The following is a 25,249-nucleotide window of genomic DNA, read 5'->3' as shown; positions in this document are numbered from 1 at the left end:
GCATTTTGCAAATACACAGGTCAAAAGTCCCAACCCTTTTCTTCAGATTTCCCCCGAAGCCACGCTTCTAGAGTACATGAACGCTCACGAGCACAAAGGTGCATGAGCGCTGTTCTGACAGCAAGCATCGATCGTTGCCGTATTTAGTATTTAGTATATGCTAACTATACGTTTAATAATGCTAGGTGCTAGCCAAGCTGGCTCTAGTTTAGCTTCCTGCCAAGCTTCTGGACGCATAATTCGTTCACGGAGCAGGGTACGCGCACAGGGGGAGGAGGGGGAGGGAGGAGCAGATTGGAGTTTGATGGACGGCATCAGAATCCAATCATTGTTAACGGTCCGTTCAGTATGATTGGATAGTGTTTTTCCTAGATTGTACGTTCTAGAGGCCACTAAAACTTTTCATATTTGTGTCAAAACTTTTAATTAATTGGTTGCAATGGGGGTGTGAAGAGTATTTCAAGCAATATGTAAAAAAATGCTCCAGAAAAAGAACCCCTACCCCACCTTTAACTGGAAATACTTGGCATACAATGATGTTAACTTGACTTTTTAATTCCTAGTTTCTTTTATTCCTTATCAGTGTCAATTAATCACACAAATCTGAATCAATGAAATACCAATTCATTTACACAAAATATAGTATTAATATTGTATAATATTACTGAATATTTAGTTCTGTGTGTTTGCAGTGTTTTAAACAGAATTTCATAACTTTTATCAGATGATGACAGACTAAAGTAGATAAACAGTACAATCAACCCAGTTGCTGGAGACCCACCTGCTCTGTCTGACAGTGGTGGTAGAAAGCATAGAAGTAGGTTGGTGATCCAAAACTGGAGTGTAGATCAGCTGTGGCAACAGCTGGTGCCACCCACTGGTGGTCAGTAAAAAGTGCCAACAGCGTCTTTCGTCGGGTCTCTGGGTTGTGCCTGTCAGCCCAGTCGGTGTACATAAACTTGATTGTCTCTCGGAGAATGTCTTTACCCTCTGGGTAGCCATACAGGTCATCAACAAAGCTGGATACGGCGTAGTCAAAGTCGTTAGCCTGGACGCCGTTGTCATTATCGACAATAAGCTCCACAAACTTAAGGCCTTCGCCTTGGTTTACTCCCAGCATGATATCATAGTTGAGGAACTCACCTGACAGGACACAGTGTAGACAGTTGGTAACAGTGTAGAACGCTGTTGGATGTTGCTGGCTTTTAAAACAAAATGAATTCATACCTTGCTCCATCAGTATCTGGGGGTCATCAGGGATAACATCTCCATCAATAACTGGGCCAAAGGCAATGTGGTACCGAGCTGGCTGGATGTCTTGATCCACAAGCTCCTTATAATGTTTTCTCTGCAGGCACACCACAAGTTCCACAGTGTCCTCCAGGTTACAGCCCACCTTGCGGGCCAGCATCCGGGCATACTTGGCTGGCTGAAAACTGACAGCCCAGCTAGATAGAGCTGTGCCGCTCTGGGCGATGGCCCTCTGGAACAGGCCTGAGGACAAAAACAAAGAAACAGACATTTTAATATTCAACAAATGTTTTTACGTGTTTAATGTTAATTTAATTAATCTGATAACTGGTGGCGTAGTTCATTGTCACATTTCACAATCAGTTCAAACACAATTAAAGTTTATTTTTCTGCATTTCTCATCTGAATTTAAAGATATAAATTTAACTACACCATTTTCATTATTCCCCCAATGCATTTTATCTCATCCAGATACACCACCAACATGAATTTTCAGAAAAGCAAAAAACAAAAGAATCTTGCAGAAAATTATATATTAAATATTACATATTTGTCAGTAGAAATCAGTTTGTAAGCATTTGACTAATCTTAACTGTTTTTCAGCCCTGCACATCAGCTTGGAGAAATTCAATCAATTATCTGTTTAGAACAACTCCTGTGGGTTTCCACACATGACCTACACAGTTCAGTTCATTCCAGATTTCTGTTGAATTAATGTCAACATTTTAACTTCATCATTCTCAAAATCTTCAACTTTTCTCTTCTTAAACCTCTCTTTTGTAAGATTACTTGTGTGAGATGACTTTTTAACACATAATCCACTTTCATTTGAGATTAGTCCAAGGACAGGTGACTTCATATATCAGAAATCACTGAGAAGTCACTGTTCCCACAATTATGCCAAGACATCCTTGCTCAGATGTGTGACAGAGGCCTGGATCATGCTTTGACCACCACCATGGTTCTTAGATAAAATTAGGATTTCATGTTGGAATGTCAGGTATTCGTATAACATAATTACTCATCTGAACCAAAGTTATTTTTTGGTCTCAAATTAAATTTGATTTCATTAGCCTCTTTTTCTTCATTAGACAACAATGTTACTATTTTTCATGAACTTTATAATTTTCCAATGTTCAAGCAGATTAAGACACATCTTGAAATTGGAGGGAACTTTGTTGGTCAACTACACCTGGGGAGGGTAACTGTGATCTTGCATATATTTTATTAGTACACCATCTGCTTGTCCTGAAACAGTGCAGTCCAAAATTTTATCCATTTCTAGCCAGATGAGCATCAACAACTATTTCTTAAAGTTCCAAAGACATCCCTTTTTATTAATCGCAGGATACACTACCACAAATATATATTGTAAGGATCCCTGTTATTTAAATGAAACAGGGGATCTTCTTACATCTACTTATCATATGTTTGACAAAAATACCCGACAGTTATTTAATCTTCAATGCTAATCCTATAGGTTCCTATATTTTTGGCACTCAGGGATAAGAACCGTAAATTCCAGACTATAAACCGCTACTTTTTTCCCAGGCTTTGAGCACCGCGGCTTATAATACGGTTCGGCTAATATGTTTTTTAAAAAAAACAAAAATTTTTCCCTGTAACATTAGACCAATAAAATTAACGAATAGTTCACAGTGGTCCAATGAAATTGTACGATAAATCGGTCATTTGTACTCACCCTCAACATGGAAAACAAACGAAGAAATGCATATAATGCAGCTTTTAAATTAAAGGCGATCAATGACTTTTCCTGGTAAGCTGCTGTCTTTTTTTTTACCAGCCGTGTTACAGGCACTGTTTGGAAAAAAAAGGATTTGTGCTTTACGGAAAGGTATTTAGGTTAAACATCGGTGTTACAGGCGCTGTTCGGGAAAAAAAGCATTTGCAGTATGTATTTGTTTATGTTACCATACACATTTAATTAAAAGTTTAAAAATTCTCACGTGTAACATCGCTCCGTGTAAATATCTCATATTACAATATGGACACCTGGGGCTTATAATCCGATGCGGCCTATACAAATACAAAATGGATTTTCTTTTGAAAATTAGAGGGTGCGGCTTATATTCAGGTGCACTCTATAGTCCGGAATTTACGGTAATAATGGTAATTTTTCTGGAAATTTAAGGAACAAGTACAACAGCTTTGTTTTAACAAACACAGGTTATTTCTTATTAATGTTTACATCTTTTCTCAACATCTGATGATGTTTTGGGTCGGATTCATGCAAACAATAAAAAAGAAAAAATATAGAACAACTAACAAGCACCACTGTACATGTAAGATAAACATAAGAACGGATAGCTCATTTTAAGATATCCAATCAAAACTTAACACAAAAATATGCAGCAAAAATTATATCAAAAACAAGATCTACAAAACTACTAAGTATTTTGCGTTTCCTCCACATTAAGCGCCCACATGGTCACATCGTACAGATGTGTGCATGCTTACATATACAATACTAAAATCTGGACAATTAGGGTAAGTGCATTCAAAATTTGAATGGGTTATTCATTTGAAGACACATCCTGGATTTCAGTGACATGTAAGGTTTACCTTTGGTAGAGTTACTCCAGCGGTTGCCCTCAGAGTAGTGAGACAGTGTGAGGAGATTCACACAAGAAGCCCCGGCACCTGAGCCAAAGACAGTAATGCGTAAAGGATCGCCACCAAAGGCTGCTATGTTCTCACTGGTCCAACGCAGAGCCTGAATTTGATCCAACAAACCATAATTCCCTTTGGCTGCCTGGTCACCGGTACTTAGGAAGCCTGCATAAGAAAACAAAGAAAAGAAGAAATGTTTCTTAGCTTCTTCTTATCACCGTTGTCGTTAATGTCTTAAATATAAAGGGTTCAGTAACATCATCAGTATAATCAATTAATTAATTTAGCTATTTGATTTATTGATTTTATACATTAAGGTACAGACTTTTCATCATAATGACATAAAGGTTTAAAAAAAAAAAAAAAGTTTGGGTTTTAATGTAAGCATATACTGAGGGATAAAAGGCCATTGTGCAAGGACGGCCATCAAGGTTGGTTGTTTGATAATTCACCACAAGAAAATTAAAGTTAGTACCCAGTCAAACCAATTAAAGTGATATTGAGCTCATTTTAACACTAACAACTCAAGTTGGTTAAAAATTTCCATCCATCTATCCATTTTCATCGGCTTATCCAAGGTTGGGTTGCGGAGAGAAATCCTGACATCCCTCTGCCGAGCGACACTCTCCAGCTCATACTGGGGGATCCGAGGCATTACCAGGCCAGATGGGACATTAAATCCCTTCAACCAGCCCTGGGTCTGCCCCGGGGCCTCCTCCCATTAGGATGTGCCCGGAAAACCTCCAAAGGGAGGCAACCAGGAGCCATCCTAACCAGATGCCCGAACCACCTCAGCCGGCTCCTTTCGATATGGAGGAGCAGTGGCTCTACTCTGACTTCGCTCCGGATGACCGAGCTCCTCACTCTATCTCTAAGGCTGAGCCCAGCCACCCTCTGAAGGAAACCCATTTCAGCAGCTTGTGTCTACAATCTCGTTCTTTCAGTCACTAGTAAAAGATTTATGCTTCATATATTATGATCCAGCTTCAACTACAACTCGCCAAAGAACAATAATGAGAGACTTATTTGTCATAAAAACAGCTGTTTGTTTGTTCAGAATAAATTAATCAAATTTATTTGTTATTTATAAATAAGGCATTTTTTCCCCCCAAGATATCAGATGTGTGAATTTCCTGTATCTTTGGCACCAAACGGTGTTATGGTGGTTAGAACCATTGCGACAACCCTGGCTGGGGTCTGTCTGTGTGTTCTCCTGTTCCATGCATGGGTCTTCTCTGGATACTTTGGCTTCCTCCCACAGTCCAAAAACATGCATGTTAGGTTCATTGGTGATTCTAAACTGACCCCAAGAGTGGGTGTGAGTGTGCGTGGATGTTTGTCCTGAATGGCCCTATGATGGATTGGCAACCCATCCAGGCTGTACCCCACCTCTTGTCAAATGGCAACTGGGATAGGTTCCAGGCCTTTTCTTCACACATCTTTTAGGGATATGAAGGCTTTGGTGAATAGAGTGTCTTGGGTAAATGGAGTTCCACACCAATGGTCTTTATACAATCCATCTTAATATTGCTTACTTGTTCTGATGTAATTTTTGTACTTTTTATCCTTAATTCTCATAGGCTATAATAACACTGGTCACCAATATAGGTGAGAACTCAATCATATTTGATGAATAAGAATGACTGGGAAAGCAATGTCAGAACATTTAACAGGTGTAACTAAACAAAAGTATACCTAAATTCAGACTAAATTTTGTTATAGTGAGACCGCTTTTTCCATGCAACTTCTCTAAAACTTGCTGTGGTCATGACTTCCTGGACAAAGTTGAAAAATATGTTTGAACATGGTATCTTGTCTGAAGGTAAAAAATACTGTAAGAAATTGCTGTAAAAAAACCCACCCCCTCTCCCATGTCTCTCTCCATGCCTGCTAATCTCTGCTCTCAAAGCCTACAGGATCAGTGTAGCCTTTACTTAGCACACAAAGCCTGCAAGGACTCCCTTCTCAAGAAAAGTGCACAGCTGAGAATTTAATGAGAGATGGTCCAGAGTAAGCTTGAGCGCTAACTCAAATGGGACCAGAAGAAGCAACCAGAATCCTTCTGTGAGAAAGCACAAGGGATTTATAACAAAGACAAGACTTTGACTGGAGACAGGACAGTTCATAGCCCTTTTCCTTTAGGACTGGACATCTCCAAGGACTTTGGTAACAATAAAACACTGGACATTAGCATCAGTGCCATATGGCTAAGCATAGGACCTCCTTTGTTTTAAAAGTGCGTTATGTATAACTTGTTTTTTACAAGGGTTAGTGGTCATATAGTTTAGACCTTAAAGTAAATTTGAATGGAGTTAGGTGTGATCTTACATGTAAACTAACCATCCTTCTTTTAGGATCACTAAGATTAAGATGAAAGATCAGATTTATTGTCATGCAGATACAGGAAATACACAGAATTACCCCTCTGCGTTTAACCCATCCAGGGTGGCACCTGTTGAACACATACATGCACAGGATCACACACAGATGCCATATACACTGGAGCGGTAGGCAGCCATTCACAGCACCCGGGGAGCATGGGGGTACGGTCCCTTGCTCAAGGGCACCTCAGCCATGGACTGCCACCCCTCCAGCTTTCAGTTCACCAATCTATTGAGTGGTGAGAGTGGGAATCGAACCACCAACCTTCTGGTTATTGGACGACCCACTCTAACCACTGACACATTTAAACACAAGTCGGACACTAACATTTGAAATGTCTTGGTTAACCAGAAAGTGACACCCAGAGAGGGATTTGAACATCCTGACATGGTCTTTGTGTTGTGGTGCATAATTTTTGTCATTCTCTTTTACATGCTAGTAAACATGCGTACACAGACAAAGAGACCAAGGATCTCCAGGTAACACATGGGCTACACATCCCCCATTGTTGTAGCTTCTCTGGCTAACACATGACTTACTGAGCACATGGTCCCAGACACCACCTTGTGCCCTTACAATGACATGATCACGGCTGCTGTTTTGTCTCAGTGTCCTCTCCTCTTCTATAGTACAAACATCCACACACACACTCGCACACATAGACTAATCATCTTTCTCCAATTGCTTTTTTATTTTGTACACAGTATTTTATTAGTAGAAATAGTGCTTATTATTGAAGTACCATTGATTTAATCATTGTGCCAACTTTAATAAATTGTATTACACCATTTAAAAGGAGAAGGTGTTTGTGGTCATTGTGTGTGTTATAAACTGCTGCTTCTGAATGTCAGCGCTCAGATTCTTAGGCCTCATATCTGCTCTGTACGTGTCATATCCGTTTTTGGTATTAGCTTCTGACGTCCATCAGTGGTGCCCTGTAGTGAATAACTCTTGATAATAATTTCAGTGAATATTAAGAACTGTACTCAGACACTTATTAATATTTGCTAATCAATAATCCAGCTCACGCTTGATCCTAAACATCCCAGCATCAACATCCTTCACACTAAAATCACGTCCTCTCCATCCCAGCCACACAACCATGACCACTGTTATCCCCAGTTCTTTCTTTGTTCAATTAATCCTCCTGTTCAGAGAGGCTGCTTAAAGATCCAGTGCCACTGAGTTATGAACATACTGACAAGACAAGGACCTTATACCATATCCACAGGAGAGCTCTGGTCTCCCTAAAGAAATGTCATGTTCAGTCCACAGTACCTTTTTTCACCCTCTTATTTCCATGTTAAAAGCTCCATGACATACTGCAGGCATCCTATAATTTCCTATACATGAACAAATGGAGGCCAGCTCAAAGTGTATGGAGGTCTTTTTTTTCCCATTCTCATAATAACAGCAGGAATCTTCAGTCAAGGACATTCTTGTCATTCCTTGAAGTCCCACATTGTCTTTTTTTAAAAAGTACTTTAATCATTCAAGACACTTAATCATGTACAGTCAAGTTTACAATTCTTAAAGTCTTAAATATAAGCCTTGTTGAAGCAAGATTTCATTATTGTATTATATGTTGCTCCTTCCAGCCTTTTCGGGTGAATGAAGCCAACTGCACAAAAATCATAGGACAATTAGCCTACAGTTCTATCAACTGAAGTGTCAGTCAGTGGCAACTAAGATTGAGTTGGTAACAACTTGACAAAACTGGCTTGGATTTTTTTAAAGCTATCCACTGACTTCATCTGGGTACACTTCATCCAGATAGATAGATAGATAGATAGATAGATAGACTAAAAGCTGAAATGATCCCTTTATAGAACTTTACATGTTCCTTTAGCCCATATTCCATTATTCTCCAAACCAATTTTTTTCGTAGCAATTTTAGCATTAATTATATGCATTTTTGTTAGATATTACATAATAATTAAAATGAATATAACTGTTACAGTATTAACTTATTAATCTTAATTTGATTAATTCAATTTAATTACACACATGATGTGTATTATATTAATAATTGCTCATACACACTCCTCTAAATGGCACTTTGTGTAAATGAGAAAGTTTGAGATTTGCTTAATTTCTAAATGGGTAATACAGAGTTGGTATGTAACGTGTGCTGAAAAGTTACGACGGAACTGCAATGTAGAGCACGCACACACACATGTGCACATAAATCCATCCATCCATCCATTTTCTATATCCGCTGAATCCTTCGGTCGGGTCGCGGGGGGGCTGGAGCCTATCCCAGCGGTCATCGGGCGAGAGGCAGGGTACACCCTGGACAGGCCGCCAGTGTGCACATAAATACTAAAGTAAAATGTTTTGTTATGGTACTTCTTTTTGATGTAATAGTGTCATGGAAAATGGGAATTCCACGTCTCCTCCGTCACATTTCTTGGCTATGTCTTCGAGAGTGGGCAGGTGAAGACTGTCCCAGAAAAGATAAGGGCGGTCGCAGACTGGCTAGTATCCACCACTCGCAAAACAACTTCAGAGATTTCAGCGGTTCACCAACTTCTATCGTCGGTTTATCCAAAAGAACAGTCAGGTAGCCTCCCCACTTACTACACTCACATCTGTTAAAATTCCTTTCTGCTGGGCCACAGAAGCTGAATCCACATTCAGACAACTCAAGGAGAGATTCATCTTAGCCCCATCTTTGTCCAACCAGATCCAGACAAACAGTTAATCATGGAAGTGGATGCTTCGGACTCTGGAGTGGGAGCATTCCTCTCCCAACGATCAACCGAGTAAGGGAAACCCCATCCCTGCGCTTTCAACTCCTTTTGCTCGTCCCTATCAGAATGTAACTACATCGTAGGGAATCGAGAGTTACTGGCGGTACAATTCTAGGATCTAGACAGCCGTTTGTGGTTTGGATCGACCACAAGAACCTAACCTATCTACGACAGAATGCAAAAAGATTGAACTCAAAACTCTGATTGAACTTTGAAGAAACCTAATCTAAATCACTTCTCTCAGTGGATCTTTTCTCACCAGGAATTCTTCTGGGATATAACCGAAAATTGAATAAACTTACCTCTCTTCTTTCAGGCTCAGACCACCCACATGGATCACTTCTGTGACCCCCCCCCCCCCGGGCTTGACCATCATTCCTCTTACCAAATAAACCACTTTTATTCATTAACTGATTCTAGTGCTCTGATTTGATCTGTGACAAGTAGTTCTATGTGCTTCACACATGTGCACTGCTGAAAGCTTGCTTTTAATCAATCAGCCACAGTACCACAGTACATTTTGTACAGACTCCAACACAATCCAATCCAATAAATTTGCATCCACATGCTCGTGCTGACGCCAATAGACAGCTGTATAAGCTGGTTGGCTGTTTTATTAAGTTATTTTCTTTTCTATTCTTTCCACTGATTTATTAATTTATCATTTTGTTTCTATTGATCAAAGCCAACTCTCATGGAAGCAACAAGTGCACAAAACAACAAAAGAAAATATATTTCAATTGATTTAATTAAGCTGGCAATCACAAAGAGCGAACAATGCAAACAATTAGAACACCGTGACTGGCAAGGCTCTCCCCTCCCTATTTGTTTATATTAAATAATATACATGCATGTACGCATTTTCACATGAGGAAAAAACTATTAAAATTGCATAAATCTAGTGTGTTGGGAATGTCCTTCCTAATACATTTCCCTAATATTTAGACATAACACTTTAACATGACTGTGTGTCTTTAGCCAGCATACAAACATACAGAAACAAAACGGTTCCGTTCAATTTTTCAATTCAGTTTATTTACATTGTGCCAAATCAGAACAAGGCACCTGGAGGCACTTCAAGCTTCTTGACTCTGCTTTAAATCACAGTTCTGTCAGGGACATTCTCTTTCTGATCTGCAACTTTTTTCACGTGCAAACAAGCCGGCCTGAATTGTAGCTGCTGACCTCACCAGAGGTGAGGCAGGCCTGAGCACTTGGTAAGTCATCACCCCTCAAAATAGACCCTCAACAGTCAGCTGTGAAAACAGGGCTAAAAGAAGAGCCACTGTGCTTAAACCAACAGGTATTTTAAGCTTGTCCCATACTTCTCTTAAGACCTCAAAAAATTGCGTCAAATTGTTAAAAAAAAAAAAGGAAGAAAGGACATTATATGTGACCTTTAAATGAAGAAGACCAGAAAAAGAAGTACAATAAAAGATGCTACTTCACTTCCTCAGTTTTGCTGTAAGGCACAGTGAATCCATAATGCCCTGTCTATGGTGGTGTGCTCTGAATGTAAATGTTCTCTTGCACTATGAGGCAAGACGTGCAGCCTGTTCTGTCCCTTGTGCACCACAGATCGTATGCTTCTATTTCTAAGGTTTGGCTAAAAGACACTTTCCATCATCAGTGAGAATGAGACCCAGTACCTCGACCTCTAATCTTCCTGAGATGACCAAATGAAGGCAAACTCTGATCTAGGAATTCAGCTTTTATCTCTTCTATCTCTGCCAAAGCAAATAGAGAAGGCTGGCTATAATTTTCTCTGCACAAATCTATTTTTCCCGGGTCCTGGTCCGCATATGAAAATCCTATCTCTGTTTTCTCTGTTTTCTCTTTTTCAGTAACTCTTAATGCCATAAAAGAAAGAATAAGAAAGAGCGGCAAAGAAACGTATATTAGGGTGAACACATTCAGTGATGCATGCACACTGGCAGCAGATATAGTGTATAATGGTCAGTGAAATCGATAGAAAATGTAGTTGAGAGACCACCAGAAAAAAGAGACAATTGAGTGTAGGAAAAAGAGAAAAAAAGCTTAATCTGTTAAAAAAAGGGAATTAAATGTTTATGGAGCATTTTCAGCTGTAATAAAGATGAGAAATGATGACAATAGAAATGAAAACAAAATGATCTACTGAGAACCTACATATTAATTTCAAATGATGGCAACTGAACCGTAGAAAGAGCAAATCAAGATGTACCCTCACCCTACATCGCACGGAGCGTTGTTTTAATTTTCGGATGTAAAAAAGCTCCATACATGACCACGCTTTCGCTCAGCCATTCCCATCCCATCAAACTATCCGTTGTGCGTCTGTGTGTCTAAAGATGGAGCGCATTGATACAGCCACAGTTCCCCTCACACACAGGCAGAAAGAGATGTAAGTCAGTCACTGCCAACTGGTGGGTAAGAGATCCCGTACATTGGGGAATAACTACGTATTGTGTTGAAAAAGTACCTGTTAACACGAAATTAGTGCAGATTTGTGAAAGTATCGGAGAGTATACTATTCCACACAACACTAGTTGGAAGTGGTTCCTTCCAGTAAACTTTTTATCAATTAATTCCTGGCTGTCTGAGTCCATCTTTTTCAGATTTTTGCTGACACTACAGTTTCGAGGCAGAATCAGAGCTTCTTATTTTGCATATGTTTTTCTTTGTTTATCCCCTTAAACCCAGCCTCCACCACCATGATGTCATTTCAACTACCGCTCCTCTAAGCAGCACAGGAGAAATATGAGTGTGTACACATCGCACATATACTGTATGCATTTTACATCAACAGCTAATCTCAGCTAATGTTATCTCAAAAATTTGTGATTTCACATTTATTATTTTATAGTGGCAGGCAGGCCTAGTTATGAATAATTTCACAGTGAAACAAAACATAAATAAAGATCTGGAGAAACATTCCTTTAAACTTGACATAACTCATCATTAATTTGACCATTCTTCACATTGTTTATTTTTTTTCAGACCATCATTGTATTGTAATTATGATAGATATATTGTATTTAAGATATGTTAATTCATGTTGAAGTTGAAACAGTTGTAAGAAACAAGTAAAAGAGCTTGGATACATCATTTTAAAATCTGACTTAAGCTAAAATTGACTTTAGCTCCCACAATAGTGTTCAAAAACTTTTACACCGTAAGTTGTAAAAAGTAAATCAAGGAGCTACACTTCATAATGCAATGTAATGCAAGAAAATAAATAAATAAATAAAATAAAAAATAAATAAAAATAAATAAACAAAATCCAGTTGCAACACGAACCGTTCATTATGTGTAAAACACTGTATGGTCACACCAAAGACTCGACCCATCTTAAGAACATTACTCCCACTCTTTCCCACCCCACGTGTCAGCCCATAACAAATGGTGCAAAAGCATCTCCAAATATTTACAGATAATATTTGCAGTACTCCATCTCAATCTGGTCTGTGCACAGAACACCACCACAGACAGCCGCATGGCAAGGGCAGCTGGCTGGGGAAAATGCTGATGAGGCACACATCATTTCTCACTGGAAATAATGAATATAGAGCTACAGCATGTTCACTCACCCAACCTTTATTTAGACAACGCAAGGGACAAACAGAGCAAGCTCTCATTTTCAGGCAAGCTCTCATTTTCATTTGCCCTGTTTGCGTGGTGACAGATTTAAGTGTGTAAACAGAAAAGTGTCTGTCACTGTTTAGCAACTTGTGAAAGGCAGCGTTTCATCTTATTAATACATTTTACAAGTGACAACAGACCAATAAAAATGTGACAAACAGGACAATAAAGTCATGTTTTTTAAACAATATAGTTATAGTGCTGTGTAGTGATGTCACAGAAAATTCTGTCTGAGGAAAAACAGCTATGCTGCACAAAAGGTGGAGTGAACTTTTGGCCATAACCCAGTCAATCATGCATTAGCTTTATGACATGTTAACAGATGTCACTCCAATCAAAAGTACAATGACATCAAAAGGAAGATATGAAAAAGAAAAAAAGAAAAGGTACCGTTACATAACAGATGAACTCTCCAACTTCTCTATTTTTATTGTCGCCCTTGACTTCAAATTGAAATCATACCACATTCGCATTGGCTTCAAAGTAGAATGTTAAATCTTAATGTTAAGATTAACATTAAAATATTGAAAATGTTAATCAGAATCATCGTCATATAACTTCTGAAATAAATTGGATAAAAATGCTTCATCAGTGATAGGGTTAATGTTTTAAATGCTATGTTTTACAAGAGGAAATCTGCCTTTTTGAGGGTCTGTTGTTATTACTTTTTTCCAGTCAGAAGTTAGAAACACAATTTCCATTTATGTATTCAGTGCCTATAGAAACGTATATATTGTCATGGAGTACAAAGTTTTACACTGGTCACAGTTTTGTCAAATGACATGATGCTATCTGGCACAATAAAATTGCCTGCAAACCATTCCTACCCCATCCCATTTAGAAACCTGGATTTTGAAGCTACTACATATTGGACATAAAAAACAATCGCATTTTACAATTGCTCTGCGAAAAAGAGGGATCAGCATCAACTGTTCATTGCCAGACTGCAGGTTGCAGACATATAGGTACTTAAGAGTAAAAGTGCCAGACAGTTTGGTATGTATAAATAGTGTGAGCTTGGTTTGCTGTGTATGGCAGTCTGAGATCTCAGGTTGGGTACAGTATGCCCTTTTCCATGGTAAAATCCAGCTTCAAAGGATATTTGTGTCAAAATTCAAATTTGCACAAGAGCGCAAATATGTACTATTGATCTCAAAAGAGGAATACCCCACACAAATCTACATACTGGAGGGTACAGTACATCAAATACTTTGTGACTCACAATAGTTTCAAAGCAAATGTTGATATTACATGGTGAGAGCACGCAAACCAAAACTTTATGAAAATAATAAATCACATGGTGACTTGTAAAAATGACTTATCACATAACAAACATGAATTATTCCCCAGCTCTGTTGTTAACTTCAGTTATACATAGTTTTTTTAATAGTGCTTTAGCAATTTTATTCAATTAACTCTTACTGCTATTGTCAGCATTGTCTCTTCTTGAAAGCTGCTAAATTCAGTGGACAAGCTCATGCAATGCCATAGCATGCTGCCTATAATGAGTATAAAGACTAAATTAACAAGTACATGGTTACTGTAGTGGAGGTGCATCAGAACCAGAAATGTCTTTCATCAGTTGGTTTTCCATTTAATGGTAATGTAATGTTGCTCTGTATTTTATGTAAAGCATAGGAATGTGATAGATTTTGAGTCATTTGAAATGCAAAATGAAAGACAAAAAACGAATTGTTAACATTTTCTATGAGTAGCCAGTAAGAGCTAAGCTCAAGAGGCGAAAAATCGAATTTATTCAACCTTTGCAATTCACAAACTTACTCAATTTCAAGGACAGATGCATATGTGAATGTGCTCAGGTGTGTTTTTCTAAATTGTCATTTAAAAAGGCACATCTTATCTTCAATAAGTAAAACAATGGCACAGAAACTAAATATGTATCTAAATTTAACAATCTGGAAAGAGAACAAGATAATGCCCCAGAGCACACTTGCAGAGGGAGGTAAATGTATATGTGTGCTGTGTATTGGTCAAAAAGATCATTATTCAAACTCATGATGTTTGCTGCTGACATTGGGGATTGTAAGGCATGGCAATCTGTAGTGTGGTACCAAGGAATAGCTGATTTTCATCAAATATAAAGTGATATACAGAGTAAATCAAGACCAGGCATAGACAAATAAAAGCCAGGTTGTTTTTACTAAACTAGCTCTCAAAACTAAGTTTTCAAACTCAAAAATAACTGTAGTAGTAGGGACCGCAATTTGGTCCCCACACTTACAGGTAAGTTGCTGTCAGGTTTTTTTCCTCAGCATGATGTATACAAACACACACACACACACACACACACACACACACACACACACACACACACACACACACACACACACACACAGTAGGTGCTACTTAGCATAGCATGTCAAATGCTGTATCTTGGATTTTTCTATTACTACAAGTATTTTATGCATAACCTTTCCATTCATCATCAATCCATCCCTTTCCACAATGCCATGATAATATTAGTGCACGATCTCTGTTTCCATGTCTAAACAAATCTTCTTTTGCATCTGCAGCTCAACTGCATCCCCCCCTCCTTCTTGCACAAATCAAATTACAGTGTCAACTTCAAAATTAAGTGAGCCACCCTTCATAAGTCTTGTTTTGCACAAACAAAACCGTGTTAATTTGTGTTGCTGCCCTAAGAGATTTGCCTGTAGGACAAGCTGGTATAGATTACTTCCTTCTGCCGCGTTCAAGGTAATGAGAGAAAGGGGAGGATTTCTCTGTGTGGGTTTGGATATGATTAAACAGTTACTCAAGCTATTCTAGCATTGTGGGGTAAATACATAATAGCCTATAATTAGAAAAATGTGAATAATGGTTAGACCTCGACTGCTGTTGTGTAGTGTTCTACTGCAGAGTGCACAGAAAGTTACACTGGAATTGCAACAAAAGGAAACTAAAGACTACCTGACAGACAACCTAATAACTTAATAGTTAAAAAAAGGGAAGAATATAGTTTGTTTAAGACACCATTAGCAGAGAATCAACTGAAGAAGACAGACTGCATGATTGTTGTCATGGTGATGGAATCTCAGCAGGATGTCAGACAATCTGTGCAGAGTGAATGTAATCTGCAAAAAAAAAAAAGAGGAAAGAAAGAAAAAAAAGCCCACCCATTTTTGTCTCTTTTGGCTAACTCAAGCAAGCTAGTCAAACACTACAAGTCAGTTAGACTACACAACTGATTGAAACAATAAAACGTAAACAGTAGTCCAAGTACATGAGCCCGATGAGCCCCTCCTCACTCAACTGTCCTTGATCTTATGCTGCTTCTATTTCCAACAGAGAAAATTGTTGTCTTTAGGTAATATGAATGGTAATTTTATCAGAAGATGCTATACTGTAACTATACATTTTCTGAAATGTTTAGCTGGCTAACAAAAGAGAAAAAATGATTGCAGCTTTCCTCGAAATTTGACCATATTAGTCTACACTTTAATTTGATTTGACACTTTAATTGTTTTTACAAAAACATTTTGTGACATGTTCAGAGCACCTAAATCTATTTGAATTTTATTACTTTAAGGTTCAGGGAAATACATATGGCTCCCAAAACATTGGAAGGGTTTGGAATGTTTAAGGCAAATATAGTTTGATATGAAGACTCTACATGATACACTTACAGTTAGTGTTATTTTGTCATGAATAAATAAACATGGGAGGAATGCCCTCTCCGGGTCGGGAATGAGATCCTTCCCCAAGTGGAGGAGTTCAAGTATCTCGGGGTCTTGTTCACGAGTGAGGGACGAATGGAGCAGGAGATTGACAGGCGGATCGGTGCGGCGGCCGCAGTGATGCGGGCTCTGCACCGGCCCGTCATGGTGAAGAAGGAGCTGAGCCAGAAGGCGAAGCTCTCGATTTACCGGTCAATCTATGTTCCTACCCTCACCTATGGTCACGAGCTGTGGGTAGTGACCGAAAGAACGAGATCGCGAATACAAGCGGCCGAAATGAGTTTCCTCCGCAGGGTGTCTGGGCTCTCCCTTAGAGATAGGGTGAGAAGCTCGGTCATCCGGGAGGGGCTCGGAGTAGAACCGCTGCTCCTCCGCATTGAGAGGAGTCAGATGAGGTGGCTTGGGCATCTGGTTAGGATGCCTCCGGGACGCCTCCCTGGTGAGGTGTTCCGGGCCCGTCCCACTGGGAAGAGGCCCCGGGGAAGACCCAGGACACGTTGGAGAGACGTGGTTTCTCTGCTCCCCCCGTGACCCGTGACCCGTTCCCCGGAGAAGCGGTAGAAAATGGATGAATGGATGGATGGAATAAAGAAACAGCAGGCATCTGTTGTGTACATGACCTGACATAATCTTGGTTTTCATGCCTCTGTATGGCAATGAAGCCAGTGGTTAAGTGTGTAAAATCAATTTTCACAGAGAAATCCAGACATCCCTCTCCCCAGAAACACTCTCAAGCTCCTCCTGGGGGATGCCAAGGTGTTCCCAGGCCAGAAGGGATATATACCGGGGAACACATTTGTAAGCCTTTTGCAATTCTACAAAACACATGTAAACTGGATGGTTATATCCATTATTCTCTCAGTAACTCCGTAAAGGTAAAGATCTGGTGCACTGTTCCACGACTTTGTCGAACCTTAGATTACGGCGGAGCAGTGTGGTTTTCGCCAATATGCCATAGTCCAGAGTAAACTTGCCCAGGAAGGATGAGTTGTTGAACACACTCTGGTCACCTTTCTTAAATATGGGAACCACCAACCTGGTCTGCCACTCTACGGGTGTTGTCCCTGCCCTTTATGCGACATTGAAAAGGTGTGCAGCACAGCTTATTTACACTGTGCTCTGTGACGGTCAGCTATCTTCACACAGAGTTTGCTACTGATGATAACATGATTCATGTGTCTCCTGGTCTCAAATCAAACTCAGAGCAACAAAGGCATTCCTCCTCTGTTGGCATAGGTAAACATTGTCCACAAGAACACCACCACATAGCATCGATTCGCGGACATGCAGCGGTCTGTTGTTCCCTGGCCAGCTGTTCCTCTCTCTGCTTATGCATCATCCTTTCCAGGAGCCCCTCATCCGTATACTCTGGCTCAAAATTGTAAGGACGTCCATCGTACTCAAAGTCGTTGTCCACGTCGTCACAATCTGATAAATATTCTGCCATGTTGCACAAAACTAGCCGTAGCAAACTCTGTATGAAGATAGTCGACCGTCACAGAGCACTGAGTAAATAAGCTGTGCTGCAGCGGTGCGTGTCAATGTCTTTTCCCAAGTGACCTGGGTGTGGAAAGCCCCAGACAACAACAACGCGGCAGCTCTGAACGAACAGTGCAATAGTACTCGTTCATTCATTCATTCGTCTTAAAGTATTGGTAAAATAAAGAAGGATAATGCCTTATTTAGAGGCTGTATTGTCTATGCCCCGTCCACTCCCGTTATATGGATATACGCAGATCTCGAGCGATCTAAATATTGTCCGAAGGACGCCAACTTTCACCATAATGTTATTGATGAGTAGATGAATGTATTTTATGCCAGAAAAGAGGTCCAGGTTTTTTAAAAAAAGCGAACTTCCCCTTTAACTACCGTGGCGACTTTCCCCAAGGTAATGAACGAGTCTTTCCCCAAGTCCTCAGACTCTGCTTCCTCAAGGGAGGACACGTTAATCAGATTATGGAGATCCTCAAAGTGCTCATTTCACTTCCCGAAAATATCCTCAGTTTGGTTCTGCAGTTTTCCACCTAGAACAAACACAACCTGGGATGGGCCCTGCTTACCCATTCTGAGTTGTCGAATGGTTTGCTTGATTGCACGGCTTTAGTTACAGTCATCGAGCGCCTGGCCATGGTGAGACTTTTTTTTTTTATCTAAGCGATTTTCATATCAAACCTTTTCTTCTTGATATCGGTGATATTACGGACTACAAGTGACACGGAATTAAGAGCACTTGTAATTGCTTCCCATTTCTTCGCTTTGGCAGGTCCCGTAATTCCACTGCTGACACTGCTAAAAATGACAGATTTTCCTTTTTGGATCTCTGAAAGCAGAACTTCAGTCTCAGAGCCCGTAAAGTTGTTCTTTTTGCCCCTTGATGCCATTTTCATGACTCAACACTAAACACTTCCTGGCACAGGAGAGAGGAAGCATAGGCTTACATAGTATTATTTTGGGCGTGGAGTATGCAAATTTACTATCCTCGTGCACGTGCACTTAAACATGCACAGGTGGCTTTCACCATTTATGCAGGTCGTTTACACACTTTTTCCGAAGTTAAGAGCGTTTGTTGAATCTGACGCAGCGTGTTCCTACAACACCTTACAAAAAAGGTGAGAGAAATTTAGAATAAAAATATGAAAATGTTCTTGCATGAGAGGCCCATTAAATGCCAATGAGGCCCAATAAAAACCAAAAAATGGTGAATAACGGATAACTCAGAATGAATGTAAGTATTTGAGAAAAACATAAACCTTGCATGTGAAATCAGAGACAGTGCTGACATGTTCAGTCCTGTAAATGGATAATTAAATAAAGATGGAGGACCAAAAATAGGGAGGAGGGATTAAAAAGTAATACGGTCACATCAAGTTCAAGGACAATCTAACCTGACATTGTCGATGGACTTTTTTCCATGGAATCTTTTTAGATGTATATATACATGTATATGACAGTATCTTAGCTGTTCCTAGAACCGCACTCTTCTTGACGAGATCTCTGATGCTGTTTCTGGGATCTGCTGTAGCAACACTCCCAGTTTAGGGGTCATGGCCCTGAATGCTCCGATTACGACTGGTACCACTGCTCCCACGACTTCCTTCTTTAGTCCATGGTATTTTTCAAGCTTCTCGTGTTCCTACCTCTTGATGTTGCTGTCACTTGGAATTGCGAAATCTATCACTACTGCCTTCTTCTGTAGTTTGTCGTCCACCACGATGTCTGGTTGGTTAGCCATCACCTGCTTATCAGTCTGGATCTGGAAGTCCCACAGGATCTTAGCTCTGTCATTTTCCTCTACCTTTTTGACATAGTGACTTCCAATCCATACTCGGCGCAGATGTTCCTGTACACTATTCCTGCCACTTGGTTATGGCATTCTATGTTAGCTGTACTTCCCTGCTACTATGTACTTGGACTATCTCAGAAGCCTTTTCAGAATCAGAATCAGAATCAGAAAAGGTTTTATTGCCAAGTAATTGTACATCACAAGGAATTTGGCCTGGTCTATTTGGTGCCATAAGAACAAGACAAAAAAATATATATAATAATAATAGAATAAAGTTATAATAAATGTAAAATAATTTTTTTTTTTTTTAAATATGTGCAAAGTATTTTTAAGAAGAGTGCGTTAATGTAACGCACTCTGTACTGACAGAAAGACAAGACAGAACGTTAATATAACGTCAATATATAAAGTGTCAGTGGGGATAAGGGGTCATGTCAGTGGGGGGGTACAGCGGGCCTTGTTGGTGAGGCCAACTGCAGAGGGGAAGAAGCTGTTCTTGTGGCGGGAGGTTTTGGTCCTGATGGACCGCAGCCTCCTGCCAGAGGGGAGTGCCTCAAAAAGTTTGTGTCCGGGGTGGGAGGGGTCGGCCACAATCTTGCCTGCACGCCTCAGCGTCCTGGAGGCGTACAGGTCCTGCAGAGATGGCAGATTGCAGCCGATCACCCTCTCCGCAGAGTGGATGACACGCTGCAGCCTGCCCTTGTCCTTGGCGGTGGCAGCAGCGTACCAGATGGTGATGGACGAGGTGAGGATGGACTCGATGATGGAGGTGTAGAAGTGCACCATCATCGTCTTTGGCAGGTTGAGTTTCTTCAGCTGCCGCAGGAAGTACATCCTCTGTTGTGCTTTCTTGGTGAGGGAGCTGATGTTCAGCTCCCACTTGAGGTCCTGGGAAATGATGCTGCCCAGGAAGCGGAAGGACTCCACAGTGTGGACTGGGGAGTCTGTCAGGGTGATGGGGGTGAGTGGGGCTGGGCTCTTCCTGTAATCCACCACCATCTCCATTGTTTTAACAGCGTTGAGCTCCAGATTGTTCAGCCCACACCAGGTCACCAGATGGTCAATCTCCCACCTGTAGGCGGACTCATCCCCACCAGAGATGAGTCCAATGAGGGTGGTGTCGTCCGCGAACTTCAGGAGTTTGACAGACTGGTGACTGGAGGAGCAGCTGTTGGTGTACAGGGAGAAGAGCAGAGGGGAAAGAACACAGCCTTGAGGGGAACCAGTGCTGATGGTCTGGGAGTCTGAGACCTGTTTTCCCAGCCTCACGTGCTGCCTCCTGTCAGACAGGAAGTCTGTGATCCACCTGCAGGTGGAGTCAGGCACGTTCAGCTGGGAGAGCTTGTCCTGTAGCAGAGCCGGGATGATTTTGCACAGCCTGCACCTGGGGTTCGGTCTGATGTGGTAGACCCCAGCCTCTATTGCTCTTGTGCTCAGGGCCCATTCCTCACCTGCCATTATTTGTGCCTCTGCGCTGTTTTTTTAGACCAGCTTTTTCTAGACCGTGATTATCTCTCTTTGTTAGTTCCTCCTCTTCCTCTTTCAGCAGCCTGAGACACTGACATAGCAGTTCGTCACTGGGGGCCTTCTTCCTGATGTATTCCTGGATCTTTGTTGTTTCATTCTGCATAATTTCTCCCTCCTTCCTCTTAGTGTGCACTCAGGAGGCTGGCCTTGGGGTAAAAACCCTTCTTGCATTGTGAGGAGCTTTCTTGTCTTGATATCAGTTGCTTCTATCTCCTCCTTTAGCCAGGTTGCTATGCCAGCAGGGTATCTGATGGCTGGCAGAGTGTAGGTGTTGATGGCTTGACTTTGTTCCTCCATTCAGCTGACTCTTTAGGAACTGCCTCACTCTTTGTTATCCCTGATTTACTTGTGGCCTAGTCTTCAGCCACATGTAGGTCAAACCCCAACAGCTGTTTGTTAAAATGTTAAGAGATGGTGACTTTCAGACATACATGTCTTATAAGAGAAGCATAAAGCATACATCTGCCCCACTGCTTCACCACATTAGAGGTCAAAGAGACAGAACATGTCATCTCATATGGACTGAAACTGAGTTATCCTTTTGATGATTCTCTGTTCCCCTGCTTATGGATGTCACTGTGGTTCATTAGCATTTACACAGTCTGAAAACCTGGTGAAAGTCTTGGTGGAAATTTAGATTACAAGATGACAGTTAGAGATATGCAGCAATAGAAAGTAACCTCATCCCTTTTAATATTAGAGTTCCCTGCACTGGGATTAAGCCATATGTTTTATTAAAACCCAAGCTGCTGCCATGTTTTGAAGTTGGAAAGACGGAGAGATACAACTGTTACTGAAATTGATGTTACATTTGTTATGCTTCACTGTTGCATGTTGCAAACAAGCAAATAAAAAAGCATGACTTATGGTTAAAAGGCTATAATTTACTAACCAATTACTCTACATTTTACAAAGTTATGATCATCTAGAGGACAAAATAGCCATTTTTCAATTTGAGGCTAACTAACACCTCACTGCAGAGAGGATGCCAAGTAAAGAACAATATTGCCCAAAGCAACACAGCAAAACGTCAACATTTTACATGAAGTCACTTTCTCCCATACTGTCTCTCTCAGACTGCCAGTGTTTCCAGTGTAATGAGACCCCAGTCACCCAGGAGGTGATGTCGCTGTGCGGCTGTTCATTGCCTCTAGTCATAAACAGGCTGGCTGGAAATGTCAGCCCGCCTACCGCACTATCTCTGCTTCACATACATAAGCACACACAAATACATCGCTCAACCCAAAAGGTAGCTCCACACGTACTATATTGCATAATACTACAGAACCACAACTTCCTTTCCATCATCCTGTCACTAGACACACATTTAAAAGAACATACATAAATAAATGCACATGTCCAGCATCTAATATGTCACCTCTCTAAACACTCACACAGTAAATACCTGCTGCACACAACCACATCACTTTAAGTTGACTGATTTGTGGCTGGAGAAAAGGTTGCTAGCCCAGGTGGAACACTTTGATCTTCCCCTCGTTTTTTTCTTTGTCAATTTGGGTGAGGCTGAGTAAAGGTTAGGAATGAAGAGGTACTTCTGTAGCTGTTCTGTCATTTTTGGTCTTTGCAGCTTTTGACTTCTTTAAGGGTTCTCCAAACCTGTTCACATTTCCAGGTTATCAAATGCTGACATTTTGTCAAACACTGTGGTGTCTCTCAGATACAGTTCCCTTACACCTCAGTAATGTAAATATCAGACAGCAATAGAAATTATAAAAGGCTTGGTGGTCTGTTTACCTGAAACGAGCGACTAGATCCTCATAATGCAGTTGGAGAAGACATGGAGGAAAGTAATTGAACATAATAATATGAAAACTGAGTTTGAGATCACAGAGTTTGAGATATATACATGTTGCCCTGTGATGTCTGAGCCATTGAAAGCCCTGCTGCCATATCAACCTAAAAATATCTCCTGGTAAATAAATTAAAGTCAGTGGACTTCTCTTACTGGACAAATGTAAATGGGTGATATTGCCCTCTTTCTCCTATTGCTTGTTTATTTCGTACATAGGTTTAGGTTTGTAGAGAATAGCGTTTATCAATTAAAGTACCATTGATTTAATCATTGTCCGAATGTCAGTGTTCGGCTTTTTGCTGACTAACATTATCTGGTTGCTATAGGAAGGCAGCAGAAGCATCCATTCATTTATCTTATCCAGGGTAGCGGGCAAGCTGGAGCCTATCCCAGAAGCCATCAGATGAGAAGCAGGGTATACCCTGGACCAGTCACCAATGTATCACAGGGCTAACACAGAGACAAACAGGCATGGACACCCACACTTACTCCTACAGTCAATTTAGAATAATAATATAATCTAAAATGCATGTTTTTGGACTGTGGAAGGAAGCAGGAGTACCCGGACAGAACCCACCAATAGATGGGGTCCCAACTGAAGTCATGAAGGAAATTGGATTTTACTCTGAAAGGCCTTGGCTTCCTAGGTAGCCACTTCTCCTGATTCACTCAGCCAATCCCAACCATACCTTTCTCATACTCTTTCTTCTTGCCAGACCTCTGAGGACAGAGGTCTCCCAGCTCTTTCTCTTGCAAGTACTGTGGTAACAACAGAACACACTGGGCATTAGCGCCAGTGCCACGTGACAAAGCATAGGACATCCTTTGTCCTGAAAGTGCATTGTATTGTCTTTTCCAAGGCTTTATGGTGATAATCTTTTAAAAGTAAGGTTCATTTTAGATTAGTTGATGTTAGTTGTGATCTTGCATGCAAACAAACCATCCTCATTTGTTTAACCTGGTACCTTTAAACATAAGTCACACAATTACCCATGCCAAGTCGTGTGTCATTTTGCTGTTTGTTTTCACATGCTGGCAAACATGCGTACACAGACAAAGAGACCAGAAAGCTCCAGGTAACACATGGGCTACACATCCCCATTGTTGTAGCTTCTCTGGCTAACATGACATGCTGAGCACATGGTCACAGCTGCCATCTTGTGCCCTTACTATCGCATAATCATGGCTGCCATTTTGTCTTGGTGTCCAATACACACACACGCACACACACACACACACACACAGACTAATAGTCTTTCTCCCATTGCTTCTTTATTTTGTACATAGGATTGGCTTAGTAGAGAACAGTGTTTATCAATGAAGGTACCATTAATTTAATCATTATGCCAACTTTAATCAATTTTATTGTACGATTTTAAAGCAGAGCCCCAGCTAACCTCCACAACACCATACAGCTCAGCAGCAGAGGCATAAGAGAGGAAACAAATTGTTGTATGTTATGCTGTTAGCTTGCAGTTAAATATATTGAAAAATATGTGAAACTTATTATGGGTATTTATCAAGGACAACTGTTCTAGATGCACCTTTTGATTATGTAATGGTATTTGATGATATTTATTATCAAAGGTAATAAACTACATCCAACCATGTGTAAAGATCCTTCATTTAAAATACAGCAAAAAGGCAATTAAATATTAGTTTTCTGCACTGAGATGATGTGTTATTGAGTGATTTCTGAAACCTTGATTAAGTGAAAAATACAAACTCAATTTTTAGATTATAGAGTTAATCTAAGCAGGCTCCGGCTCAGGACACCTTCAGGGGGAAATTTCAATAGATTTCACCTGTTTCACATGTTTCACTAATATTCAAACTATTCTCTATATTTACTTTAAGAAATACAAGAAAGGTAACTGCAAAGCTTACAGTCTATTCCTTAGATTCATGGGGATTATCTCTCATAAACCAATGTTTATGCAGAAGATATTTATGAAGTTTGTTGAGCTGCCTTGAACGTATTACAGAGATATACTTAAAACCTGAAACCTGGATGGAAAGACATTTTATTTTTCTGCATCTCCAGGTGTCTACAATCTCAGTATTTTATCAAATGAATAGATACATGGATTTGTCTGGATAACAACAATAGCAACAACATGGCCATGCCAGTTTAGTTATTTTTGTACCCTGCAACAGTCCCACAGTAAATCTCAGACATATAAAAGTCAGTTTGTCTAGAAGAAGGGTGATCAGAAATGTGATTCAGTAATCTTCTAGGTATTTTTGGGTAGATTACGGAATTGTCATGTTGATCCCTATTCAGATTAGA

General features: G+C 40.3%; 1 protein-coding gene across 3 annotated transcripts in view; it reads right to left on the bottom strand.

The window, feature by feature from the left end:
- The window catches only part of nlgn1 (neuroligin 1), a 331,652-nt gene that overhangs the window by 18,562 nt on the left and 287,841 nt on the right, over positions 1–25,249 (bottom strand). For all 3 annotated transcript variants that reach the window (XM_075484973.1, XM_075484971.1, XM_075484972.1), the window contains 3 exons: positions 3,835–4,047; positions 1,228–1,494; positions 782–1,143 (listed from right to left, as the gene is read on the bottom strand). In XM_075484973.1, the coding sequence (XP_075341088.1) occupies positions 782–1,143; positions 1,228–1,494; positions 3,835–4,047 (842 nt within the window). The remainder of the gene's footprint in view (positions 1–781; positions 1,144–1,227; positions 1,495–3,834; positions 4,048–25,249) is intronic.

This window comes from Odontesthes bonariensis, chromosome 15, assembly GCF_027942865.1.
Source record: "Odontesthes bonariensis isolate fOdoBon6 chromosome 15, fOdoBon6.hap1, whole genome shotgun sequence".
Lineage (NCBI taxonomy): Eukaryota > Metazoa > Chordata > Actinopteri > Atheriniformes > Atherinopsidae > Odontesthes > Odontesthes bonariensis.
This window is presented reverse-complemented; position numbering and strand designations above follow the sequence as displayed.